Source organism: Onychomys torridus, chromosome 8 (genome assembly GCF_903995425.1).
Source record: "Onychomys torridus chromosome 8, mOncTor1.1, whole genome shotgun sequence".
Classification (NCBI taxonomy): Eukaryota; Metazoa; Chordata; class Mammalia; order Rodentia; family Cricetidae; genus Onychomys; species Onychomys torridus.
In genome coordinates this window covers 87,919,653-87,933,098 of record NC_050450.1, presented here as the reverse complement: position 1 = coordinate 87,933,098, position 13,446 = coordinate 87,919,653, and the positions used below count along the sequence as shown (strand labels likewise).

Sequence of the window (13,446 nt, the reverse complement as noted above, 5' to 3'; positions counted from 1 at the left end):
AAGGAAGCATGATTATAAAGATGCAGGAAAGTATGAGATTTTTAATGAGCACACTCTCCTAAATTACTTAGAGGAAGAGATTAAGACCTCGGCACAGAATTTAAGCTGAAGCGAGACTTTCACACGAGATGGCATGAGATCTGCATACCAGGAAGAGAGTGAAAGTAAGAACTGTGTATTCACTCAAGGAAATTAATGTTTGAACAAGAATTTGATAATTAACAGAATTTTGGGGGTTAGCCTAATGGCTTTTAGCACAAATAAGAAGAGAGTTTACAGTAAGATGTGTGGATATTTGTCTCTTGGGGAAATTGATCAACAGCCGCAGGGCTGACAGCAGCTGGACACACAGCAGCTGGGCTGGCAGCAGGGTTCACTGCAGCAGCTGGACACAACAAGTTGGTTTAGAACAAGTGGTCTTACAGCAAGTGGTCTTTCATAGCACATTGGTTGACAGCAGGGCAGGCAGCAGGATGTGATGCAGTACCTGGGGAGGCAGGGACAACTGGCAGCAGCTGGTCTCATCTGTTGGTTTGCAGCAAGTGGTCTTGTAACATGTAGTTTCACAGCAAGTTGGTTGGCAGCAGGGCTGAGAGAAGCTGCAGATGGTGTGAATTTGGCCATAGCAGCTGGACCCACAGCAGCTGTGCTGGCAGCAGCTGGTCACACAGGGTGGCTACAGCAAGTGGTTTCACAGCGTCTGTGTGGCAGCAAGGGGAGCAGCAGAAGCTGGTCATGGTTTCAAGTGTGGAGGGTGGTGTTCTGTTTACAGGTGAGTTTTCTAGAATACCATCGCTTCATTTTAGTTGCGTCTTTTATACATCAGTTCACCTAGGTTTGGTCCAATCACAGTTTTCCTTGTTCTTTACATTATTTTCCACATTTAAAGTTTGTGTATCAAGGAAGAAGCTGTTAGATAAATAGGAATTTTTTTTTAAAGGACAATTTGTTTCTTATTTGGGAATAACTCCTGGGAACTTTTTCAGATAAAAGGAAGGAGTCACACCATCAGCTTCATCACTGTTCTTGACTTCATGTTTTTTGTTCCTTGGGGAAGAGAGGGTTGGGAGAGTTTTGCTTCCTATGGCTTTCTTTCTTTGTTTGGACTTCAAATAGGAAGTAGCTATGGATAGGGATGAGATGGCTTTATGCACAAATCAATGAGCTGAATGCCCACCTCCTTGTCTATTCATCCAGAAAAATATATCTCCAGATAAGTCAGGCATCTATGTTGGTACCAGCTCTACCCCTGTGTCCCAGATGTGTCAAATGCATTTGGGAAGATGATGTCTGGTGGTTGTGTATTTGTGCATTGATTTCTCAGTACTATATCCTTCACCATTGGTCTACCTGTCTATGTTTATTCCTATACAGACCATTTGTACCACCATTTTTCTGTAACATACTTTGAGGCCATGCATTTTGAAACCTCTAATAGTGTTTTGTTCTGTGTAGGATTGCTCTGAATATGTGTAGGCTTTTGTGTTTCACATAAATTATTTAACCTTTTTTGGGTTTGGTGAAGAATGTTAAAAAACTGGAATTTTTACGGGAATAGGGTTTAGTCTACAAATAATTTTTAACATTAGGGTCACTTTCAAACTATTTACTTGCCAACCGGAAATGTGGAAGGTTTTTCATCATTTGCTACCTCCTGTCATTTTGTTTTCAGCAGGGTAGTTTTCGTTGCATTGGTCTTTCACATCCCTGTGTGCGGGGAGTTCTGGTGAAGGGAATGATTTTCCTAACTCCCTTCACAGTGGGTTCATCATTGCCTTGTGAGCTACTGATGTTTGTATCTTGCAAATTAAAAGTGCTGGCTAAACATAAAAGTTTTCTGGCAGAGTCCATAAAGCTTTTTAATTATAGAATTACGTGACCCATGAACAGACATAATTCTGCTTCCATCCCTCAAGCTGTTGTTCCTTTTATATCAATCTCTTGTCTTGTTGCTCTGACTGAGACTAATCACAAAACAGAACAAGTGTGGAGATAGTGGGGACCCTCTTCTCAGTCCATGCTTTAGAGAAAATGTTCCCCCAAAATAGCAATTGGGAGAGTTTAGTGCTCCACTCTCATATTTTACCCTAAATCATAGATTATGGAAGTGAACCTCAGCAAAGAAATTTTAGGGTTAAATTCTACCATATGTCAACTGGACTTAAGAGATATATACAGAATATTCTACCACACACATAGGGAATACTCATTCTTTTCAGCAGCACATGGAATCTTTCCCCAAATTTATCACATCCTAGGCCACAAAGCAAGTCTTAACAAGTAGAAAAAAGGACACAATTCCTTGTACCCTACAAGGCTGAAGTGGAGTAAATGTGGAAATCAAGAGTAAGAGTGTGTGCAGAAACTACATGAATTCTTAGAGACTGAAGAGGTTGCTTTTGAGGAAACAAGTGGGTCATTGAAGAAATAGGGAAGAAATTAAAATTTCTAAGGTACAAATAGAATCAATGGGTAGAATAATAGCTCCTCTGGGGAACAGTTTAAGAATTCAATAAAGTTATAGCTATAAGTGTTTCCACACACAAAACCCCAGAGAAATATCAAACAAACAACCCAATGATGCAGCTGAACACTCTAGAAAAACAATAAGCAACTAATCAAAAACTTATTAGATGGTGAGAAATAATAAAAAAAAGTAGGGCAGAAATTAATGAAACAGAGTCTAAAAAAACAATATTTAGATCCATCTTGGGCCTGGCAGAATGGCTCCAGCAAAGAAGGGTGGCAAGAAGAAGAAGGACTGTTCTGCCATCAACAAGGTGGTGACCCGAGAATACACCATCAACATTCACAAGCGCATCCATGGAGTGGGCATCAGGAAGCTTGCCCCTAGGGCACTCAAAGAAATCTGGAAATTTGCCATGAAAGAGATGGTGACTCCAGATGTGTGCAATGATACCAGGCTCAATAAAGCTGCCTGGGCCAAAGGAATAAGGAATGTTCCATAGCGTATCCGTGTACGTTTGTCCAGAAAACGTAACAAGGATGAGGACTCCTCAAACAAGCTCTACACATTGGTAACTTACATACCTGTTACCATATTCAAAAATCTATAGACAGTCAATGTGGATGAGAACTAAGCTGCTGAGTGTCAAATAAAGGTGGAGAACTAAAAAAACAACAACAACAAACAAACAAAAATATTTAGAATCAGCCAATAAAGAACTGATTCTTTAAAAGCTTAACTAGATAGATAAACCTATGGCCCAATTAATCAAAAGGAAAGAATGAGAATGTCAAAATGAATAAAATCAGAGAAGAGATGGAGAAGTTACAGTGGATCCCAGTGAAATTCAGATCATTTGAAGATCCTGCAAATATTATTTTCCCCAAAGCTGGAAAACTTCAATAAAGTGAAAAATTTCTAAATACATATGACCTAACTAAAATAAAGCCAGAGCAGACCCATAATGAACAATGAGATTGATGCAGCAATTAAAGATATTCTGACAAAAACTCTCTAGAACATAATCACTGCTTAATTCAATCAAATTTTATAAATCTGACAACAATGTTTCCAATTATTCTGTAAACTAAAAAGTGAAAAAATAGTACCACATTCATTCCATGAAGTCAGGGAAGAAAAGAGCAGGATGGTTCTTTCCAGGGCATGGGGAAAAGGCCACGGTGGCTGATAATCAGTGGCTGTTAAGTTCCAATTGTTCCAGAGATATGATGAGCATTATGTTCAGTGTGTGTGTGTGTGTGTTACAGTACTGTTCTCTGAGCCAAAGAACAGCCATCTTGGAGCCCAGCAGTGGCCCTTGGTAAAAGATCTTCCCAGCTGGGCTTGGTTACTGTTTAAATCCCTCACAGAGAAGTGTGTGCGTGAGGGGTCCAGGAGTCCCTCTCATAAGTACCCAGCTAGTGCCTACCACCAGTTGTACACTCTACTCTAACTGAGGGTGGTCTTGGGAAGGGGACATAGACAACTATGGATGGGACTCGATCTATGCAGCTATGGGAAAGCCCTCATTCCTACTAAGTAAAGTGCAGCCTTTTCAGGGAGTCACACCCACACTCCTGTAAGCAGTCCCTCAATTGTGCTTTGAAAGGAAACGCAATCCACTCATTGGCTCCTCAGAGTCAACTTTGGTGGAATCCAGCTTTGGGTTGTTTTTCAAACTCTTCTTTGAACTAAAAAGGGAAGGAAGTGTACCACATTCATTCCATAATGTTAAGGAAAAAGAAAAAGCAGGACGATTCTTTCCAGGGAATGGGGTAAAGGCCATAGGGAGCTGGTAACCATTGGTTGTTAACTTCCAGTTGTCCCAGAGATCTGATGGATGGCATTGGGTTCTCTCTGTCTCTGTCTCCTCTTGTGACTGTGTGTGTGTGTGTGTGTGTGTGTGTGTGTGTGTGTGTGTGTGTTACAATACTGTCTTCTGAGCCAAGCAACCACCATCATGGAGCATTCATCAATGGCCCTTTGTAAAAGATCGTCCCAGTTTGGCTTTGTTACTGTATACATCCCTCACAGAGAAGTGGGAGTGTGTGTGTCCATGAGTCCCTCATATGAGTATTCAGCTAACTCTACACCAGTTGTAGGTGCCTCTGCTCTAATTATAGGTGGTCTTTGGAGGGTGGCAGAGAAGTCTACATGTGGTGCTGTGGATATCACTGTGTGTAAATAAAATGCTGATTGGCTAGTAGCCAGGCAGGAAATATAGGCGGGACAAGCAGAGAAGAGAATTCTGGAAAGTGGAAGGCTGAGTCAGAGAGTTGCTGCCAGCCACTGCCATGACATGATACCAGTCAGCCACACGTCACGTGACAACTTATAGATTAATAGAAATGAGTTAATTTAAGATATAAGAACAGTTAGCAAGAAGCCTGCCATAACCATATAGTTTGTGAGCAATATAAGTCTCTGTGTGTTTACTAAATTGAGTCTGAGTGGCTGTGGGACTGGCAGGTGAGAGAGATTTGTCCTGAGTGTGGACTGGGCAGGAAAACTCTGGCTACAGTTTGGGATCAGTCCAGGTAGCCACTGGTAAGTCCTCATCCCTGCAAAGTAAAGACATTCCAGTGTAGCCATTTTAGCCAGGCAAACCCACACTCCTCCAGCATCCCCTACCTTTCTCTGTATAAAGATCAAAAAATCGTGGGCTCCTCAGAGTCAACTTTGGTGTAATCCTTCTTTGGTGGTTCCTTAGGAGGAGTAGATGCTGTTTATGTCTCCAGCAGGGAAGGATTTTTAACAACTGTGTGTGTGTGTGTGTGTGTGTGCATGTGTGTGTGTGCTAGCTAGATATAGAGAGATCTTAATATATTGCACAATAAAAAGGCTTTTGTGCATGTGGAGCTACTACCAAGTGATTTATCAAAGTGTAATAATGACAGACAATATGGAATGAATAATAGTCCAGAATTTATTAAGTTTCCATACATTCTTGATAATTTTAATTAATACATCTTTTTCAGCTGTTCAGAGGGAAGGATCAAGATCTGAGGTCAGAAGAGAAGCAGAGAGAAAAGGAGAGAGACAGGGAGTGAGTGGATTTGCATTCCATCAAGGTGACTGACAGGCTTCCAAAGTGGTGATAGCCTTAAAATCAGATGTGAGCTTATATCCACATGGCAAGATTGGTGTGACAGAAGTACAATTCCTTGGGTATTGTTCTGTTGGAAAGTTGTCCATCAGCTAGTGTGGCAGTAGATGGACTCACAGCTGCAGGGCGGGAAGCACCTGCTGGTCACCTAAGTAGGTTTACAGCAGATCCTCTAGTAGCAGGTAGTTTCATAGCAGGTTGGGCAGCAGCTAGGCTGGCAGCAGCTGGGCTCACAATAGCAGGGCTGGCAGCAGCTGGGTTCACAACAGCTGGGCTGGCAGCATGGCTGGCAGCAGGCAGTCACACAGGTTGGCTTACAGCAGGTGGTCTTACAGCAGGTGGTTTCACAGCAGCAGGGCTGGCAGCAGGTGGTGACACATGTTGGCTTACAGCAGGTGGTCTTGCAGCAGCAGGGCTGGCAGCAGGTGGTCACACATGTTGGCTTACAGCAGGTGGTTCTGCAGCAGATGGTCTTGCAGCAGCTGGGCTGGCAGCATGGCTGGCAGCAGCTGTCCACACAGGATGGCTTACAGCAGGTGGTTCTGCATCAGATGGTCTTGCAGCAGCTGGGCTGGCAGCTGGGTTGGCAGCAGGGCTGGCAGCAGGGCTGGCAGCAGTAGCTGGTCTCACAGGTTGGCTTACAGAAGGTTGTCCTGCAGCAGGTGGTTTCACAACAGGTGGGCTGGCAGCAAGAGGAGCAGCAGGAGTTGGTCATGGTGTGAATTGTGGTTGGAGGGTTCCTGTTCACAGGTGAGTTTTCCACAATATGGTGAGTTCTTGCATTCTGGACCTTTTATATGTCAGGCCTCTTAGGTTTGGACCAATCAGCAGGACTTTTCCTTGATGCTGTGTACATCATTTTCCATATTCAGTTTATGGTTCATAAGGAAGTGTTTTTCAATGCTATGCATCATTGGAAAGTTTGATCTGATTCTTATTCCAGAATAACTTCTAGGAACACTTTCAGTAAAGGGAAGGCTATTGCACTACAGTTCTCACTGTATCCTTGATCATCATCTGGTCATGTGGTGGCCCTTGAAGTCTTGGGAGAGTCAGAGTATCTGTTTGTCTACATTTTGTTTGTCCTTTGTATGCTGATTTTTCTTATGGTCTCCAGCTAACAAAAAATGACAAAGTAACTTATTATTAATTATGAAAGCTTGACCTTATCTCATGCTTGTTTCTGACTAGCCCTTATAGCTCAGATTCACCCATTTCTATTAATCCTCATTCTATCACCTGGCTCATGGCTCTTAGCTCTCCTCTGCATATTCTGCTTCCTCTGAGTCCAGCTGGCACCTTTGTCTTTCTTCTTCCCCAAGACATCATGTCCCCAGAAGTCCTGCCTAATCTCTTCCTGCCAAGCTATTGGCCATTCAGATCATTGTTAAGCCAACTGCAGTGAAACATCTTCCTACAGTGGAAAAGAATATGCCCCAACAGTCTTTAGCTTTTAAAGTATCAGCATGATGGTACTACGTTCACAGTGATGGAATGGTTGGGTCTCTGTCCTTTTACACACAAAATCCTCATTTCAGATTGGCCCAGACAAATGTTTCTTTAGCAGCTCCTCCACCAGTCTGTCTCAAAGGCCCTTGGTGTGAAGATATCTGGCATAACATGTTCCATATCAGTGTAGACTAGAGGACAGATGTGGAGGTGGAAGTACATTAGAGTGAGAAAATCTCTCTCTCTCTCTCTCTCTCTCTCTCTCTCTCTCTCTCTCTCTCTCTCTCTCCCCCGTGTGTGTCTGTGTGTGTGTGTGTGTGTGTGTGTGTGTGTGTGTGTGTGTGTGTGTCTATTGGTCCTGACTTCTCCTTTGCTGAGGTGCTCACCAGGAGGATCACGTTGGGATTTCTGCCATAGAACAATTCACCCGAGGCAAACCTCAGCAAACAGGTAGCTGCGGATAGGTAGCAGATTCAGTGCTCTCAGGTTAGTGCTCTTTCCCTGTCTTTCTGTATTTTTCCTTCTGTCTGCCTCTCTGTCCCTCTGTCTTAGCAATTCGTTTTGTGATCCCTTCTTTGTTTTCTTCCTCTATTGCTTTACTCTGTGTGCAGTGATGGGAAGTGATGGATTTGAGATAGGTTGAAATGATCCCTAACGATGCGAATATACTTAAATTTATTTAAAACATTTGTAAGGTCTACTATACCTTTTGAAAGGGAATAAATAATGTTATGATGGAAAGAGTATCACAAAAAGAACATGTCTGTGTTGTTATTAGTCAGGTAAGATATAAAAATTCATTCATTTTCGGATGACATTTTCTCATTTTTCTTTCAAGGCAAGATGATTGCTCTGTGTCAACATTTCTTTTCATCCAATGATGCCATGTTTGACTTCATTGCACCTTGGAAAATAAAAATCACAATTGGCTTCTTCATTCAGCTTAGTATTGTGAAAAGCATCAGTGTAAATGATGTAATCTCTCTTCTTCTCATTGGCCCATGTTCTCTCCATGAATGAATTGACACAATCTCTGTGTGGGTTTTCTTTCTAGAAACCAGCAGCTAGTTTAAATTAAATTTAAAGATGTGATAAAAGGTTCATATGGCACTTTGTCAAGTAGATATGAACATTTCTGTTGGGTATGTAACTGTGGATAATTGATTATACAATTCTTTCTAAATGGTGATTCCTTTGTACTTTTAGCCATACTTCTTTCTCACATAGCAATAAAATTTGAGTACTACATAACACTGTAATGTAATGATCTATTGCTATTTAAAGCAGATAGATAGAGAGAGAGAGACAGAGAGAGAGACAGAGAGAGAGAGAGAGAGAGAGATAACAATTTCAGGTTACAGAGCCCTCCACACCCTCTGATCACATTTATAAAAAAGTCAATTCTTCTAAATGGGTCAATGTGACAAATGTCTGGCCTATAGTTGACTAGATTATTCTTATATTAAATATGATTAAAATTGTTTAATCTTAATGTTATTATATGTGTTCTAATTACAATCCTCACATCTACTGCTTCTGAAAGGTAGAAAACTGAATTTTGGTTACCATATATTAATTTTACCAAATGATATACTTGATTGCAATATCTTCCTATCTGTGCAGAGCACACTCTGATCACACTCAACGCCCTCTGTTACATGCACTACTGCTCACCCAGGTCTATTTTTCTCCCCTATTATGTTCATGTCATCATCTTCTTTTAATTTACAAATGCAATACTTACCATTCTTAGTCTCATTTATTTCCCCTAATACAGCAACTCTATTTCTAACCCCTTTGTGTGCAAATCAAGCAATCACATTCTTTAAGACTGAATGATTTCAATAACTTATATATTACACATTGTACTTGATCATTAAATCCATGGATGGGCACTTGGGCTGACCTACAAACAGACTAAAGGAATAGTTGCTTATGGCTATGGTGGCAGACATTTGTCCATTGTATACCATCTTTGGTTTCTTTAGATGTGTGCAGAGGAGTAATGCAGCTGGATCATGTGGCAATTTTATTTTTAGCGTTTTGAGGAAACTCCAAACTGATTTCCATAGGTATTATGCCAACTTACATTCTCATCAACACTGAAAAGAATTCTTTTTTCTCCCTATAACCTAAGCATTTATTGTTTGTTTCCTTGATGGCAGCCTTCCTGATGGGGGTGAGGTGGAATTTCAAAGGTGGTTTTGATTTGCATTTCCCTAATGACTATTTCATACTCTTTTCATGAATTTGCTGGCCATTTGTACTTTTTCTCAGCCATTAGGACCTTTGGCCCAATTTGTGGATTGGTTTACTTTGAATTGTGTTGTTAATTTCTAAAATCATTTGTATTTTCTGGATATGAATCCCCCAAATGAACAGGTGGAAATGGGTTTCCTTCTGTGTTTCTATTCTGTTGGTTGTCTTTTACTATGTTCATTGTTTCCTTATTTTCATTGAAGCCATTTAATTTGATGCATTCCATCTGTCATCTCTTGCTGTTATTTTCTGATCTCTTGAAGAGCTGTTGAGGATCTTACTGCCTGTGCCCATGTGCTAAAGTGTTTTCTTTGTGGGAGGTTTTTGCATCCTTTGATATCGCCTATCATTTTTTCCCCCAACATGTTAAAGTTTTTATTGCACTGGTCTTTCACATCCTGGTGAAGTTCATGCATAAGAACTTTGTGTGTGAGGAGCTATCATGAAGGGAATGATTTTCTTAATCTCCACCACAGTGGGTTCATTATTGCTATGTAAGCTACTGAGTTTCATGTGTTGGTTTTGTGTTTTGCAAATTAAAAGTGCTTGCTAAACATAAAAGTTTTCTGGCAGAGTCCATGAAGCCTTTCAATTTACAGAATCATGAACCTGTGAGCAGACACAGTTTTGCTCCTCCTGTCGTGTTGTAGTTCCTTTCATGGCTGTCTCTGGTCTCCTTGCTCTGACTGAGACTAATCACAATACAGAAAAAGAGTAGAGATAGTGGGGACCCTTGTCTCAGTCCAGGCTCTACAGAAAATGTACCCCAAGGTAGCAATTGGGAGAGTTTAGCGCTCACTCTCATATTGAACCTAAATATCATAGATTATGAAAGTGAACCTCAGTAAAGAAACTTTAGGATTATATTCTACCATATGTCAACTGGACTTAATAGACATACACAGAATATTCTGCCGCACACATAGGAAGACTCATTCTTTTCAGCAGCACATGGAATCTTTCCCAAAATTAACACATCCTAGGCCACAAAGCAAGTCTTAACAAGTACAAAAAAGGACACCACTCCTTGTATTCTATCAGACTACCATAGAGTAACCAATAGTAAGAGTGTGTGCAGAAACTGTGTGAATTCTTAGAGGCTGAAGAGGATCCTTTTGAGGGAATATGTGGGTCATTGAAGAAATAGGGAAGAAATTAAAATTCCTTAGATACAAATGAGAATCAAAAGACAGGATATCAGCTCCTCTAGGGAACAGTTAAGGCATTCAAAAAAGTTTACAGCTCTAAGTGTTCCCACATGCAAAACCCAAGCGAAGTCACAAATAAACAACCTAATGATGCACCCGAACACACAAGAATAACAGTAAGCAGCTAATCTATAACTTAGTAGATAGCATGAAATAAAACCAGAAAATGAGACAGAGACTAAAAGAACAATATATAGCATCAGCCAAAAGTGAGCTGGTTCTTTAAAAGCCTAAACAAGTTTGATAAACCTATGGCCCAATTAATTAAAAAAAAAGAATGAGAATATCAAAATAAATAAAATCAGAAAAGAAATGGAGATGTCACAATAGACCCCAGTGAAATTCAGATCATTAGGAGATACTGCCAAAATCATTTTCCCCAAAGCAGGAAAACTTTGATAAATTGGATTCATTTCTAAATACATATGACCTAACTAAAATAAAGCCTGAACAGACCATTAATGAACACGGAGACTGATACTATAAATCATGATCCTTTCCCAAAGAAAAGACAGAACAAAGTCACTGCTGAAATCAATCAAATTTTATGTTTTTCAAACTCTTCTTTGAACTAAAAAGGGAAGGAAGTGTACCACATTCATTCCATAATGTTAAGGAAAAAGAAAAAGCAGGACGATTCTTTCCAGGGAATGGGGTAAAGGCCATAGGGAGCTGGTAACCATTGGTTGTTAACTTCCAGTTGTCCCAGAGATCTGATGGATGGCATTGGGTTCTCTCTGTCTCTGTCTCCTCTTGTGACTGTGTGTGTGTGTGTGTGTGTGTGTGTGTGTGTGTGTGTTACAATACTGTCCTCTGAGCCAAGCAACCACCATCATGGAGCATTCATCAATGGCCCTTTGTAAAAGATCGTCCCAGTTTGGCTTTGTTACTGTATACATCCCTCACAGAGAAGTGGGAGTGTGTGTGTCCATGAGTCCCTCATATGAGTATTCAGCTAACTCTACACCAGTTGTAGGTGCCTCTGCTCTAATTATAGGTGGTCTTTGGAGGGTGGCAGAGAAGTCTACATGTGGTGCTGTGGATATCACTGTGTGTAAATAAAATGCTGATTGGCTAGTAGCCAGGCAGGAAATATAGGCGGGACAAGCAGAGAAGAGAATTCTGGAAAGTGGAAGGCTGAGTCAGAGAGTTGCTGCCAGCCACTGCCATGACATGATACCAGTCAGCCACACGTCACGTGACAACTTATAGATTAATAGAAATGAGTTAATTTAAGATATAAGAACAGTTAGCAAGAAGCCTGCCATAACCATATAGTTTGTGAGCAATATAAGTCTCTGTGTGTTTACTAAATTGAGTCTGAGTGGCTGTGGGACTGGCAGGTGAGAGAGATTTGTCCTGAGTGTGGACTGGGCAGGAAAACTCTGGCTACAGTTTGGGATCAGTCCAGGTAGCCACTGGTAAGTCCTCATCCCTGCAAAGTAAAGACATTCCAGTGTAGCCATTTTAGCCAGGCAAACCCACACTCCTCCAGCATCCCCTACCTTTCTCTGTATAAAGATCAAAAAATCGTGGGCTCCTCAGAGTCAACTTTGGTGTAATCCTTCTTTGGTGGTTCCTTAGGAGGAGTAGATGCTGTTTATGTCTCCAGCAGGGAAGGATTTTTAACAACTGTGTGTGTGTGTGTGTGTGTGTGCATGTGTGTGTGTGCTAGCTAGATATAGAGAGATCTTAATATATTGCACAATAAAAAGGCTTTTGTGCATGTGGAGCTACTACCAAGTGATTTATCAAAGTGTAATAATGACAGACAATATGGAATGAATAATAGTCCAGAATTTATTAAGTTTCCATACATTCTTGATAATTTTAATTAATACATCTTTTTCAGCTGTTCAGAGGGAAGGATCAAGATCTGAGGTCAGAAGAGAAGCAGAGAGAAAAGGAGAGAGACAGGGAGTGAGTGGACTTGCATTCCATCAAGGTGACTGACAGGCTTCCAAAGTGGTGATAGCCTTAAAATCAGATGTGAGCTTATATCCACATGGCAAGATTGGTGTGACAGAAGTACAATTCCTTGGGTATTGTTCTGTTGGAAAGTTGTCCATCAGCTAGTGTGGCAGTAGATGGACTCACAGCTGCAGGGCGGGAAGCACCTGCTGGTCACCTAAGTAGGTTTACAGCAGATCCTCTAGTAGCAGGTAGTTTCATAGCAGGTTGGGCAGCAGCTAGGCTGGCAGCAGCTGGGCTCACAATAGCAGGGCTGGCAGCAGCTGGGTTCACAACAGCTGGGCTGGCAGCATGGCTGGCAGCAGGCAGTCACACAGGTTGGCTTACAGCAGGTGGTCTTACAGCAGGTGGTTTCACAGCAGCAGGGCTGGCAGCAGGTGGTGACACATGTTGGCTTACAGCAGGTGGTCTTGCAGCAGCAGGGCTGGCAGCAGGTGGTCACACATGTTGGCTTACAGCAGGTGGTTCTGCAGCAGATGGTCTTGCAGCAGCTGGGCTGGCAGCATGGCTGGCAGCAGCTGTCCACACAGGATGGCTTACAGCAGGTGGTTCTGCATCAGATGGTCTTGCAGCAGCTGGGCTGGCAGCTGGGTTGGCAGCAGGGCTGGCAGCAGGGCTGGCAGCAGTAGCTGGTCTCACAGGTTGGCTTACAGAAGGTTGTCCTGCAGCAGGTGGTTTCACAACAGGTGGGCTGGCAGCAAGAGGAGCAGCAGGAGTTGGTCATGGTGTGAATTGTGGTTGGAGGGTTCCTGTTCACAGGTGAGTTTTCCACAATATGGTGAGTTCTTGCATTCTGGACCTTTTATATGTCAGGCCTCTTAGGTTTGGACCAATCAGCAGGACTTTTCCTTGATGCTGTGTACATCATTTTCCATATTCAGTTTATGGTTCATAAGGAAGTGTTTTTCAATGCTATGCATCATTGGAAAGTTTGATCTGATTCTTATTCCAGAATAACTTCTAGGAACACTTTCAGTAAAGGGAAG

At 41.7% G+C, this 13,446-nt stretch overlaps 1 protein-coding gene and 2 pseudogenes across 1 annotated transcript; 1 reads left to right on the top strand and 2 right to left on the bottom strand.

The window, feature by feature from the left end:
- Window positions 1-315: 315 nt before the first annotated feature.
- On the bottom strand, window positions 316-6,288 carry LOC118588762 (annotated as a pseudogene).
- On the top strand, window positions 2,715-3,101 carry LOC118589569 (annotated as a pseudogene).
- A 6,353-nt stretch (window positions 6,289-12,641) lies between the features above and the next one.
- Window positions 12,642-13,184, bottom strand: LOC118588761 (keratin-associated protein 9-1-like). The gene is given in 1 exon segment (XM_036195307.1): window positions 12,642-13,184. A coding segment is annotated over 1 exon segment (543 nt).
- Window positions 13,185-13,446: the final 262 nt, after the last annotated feature.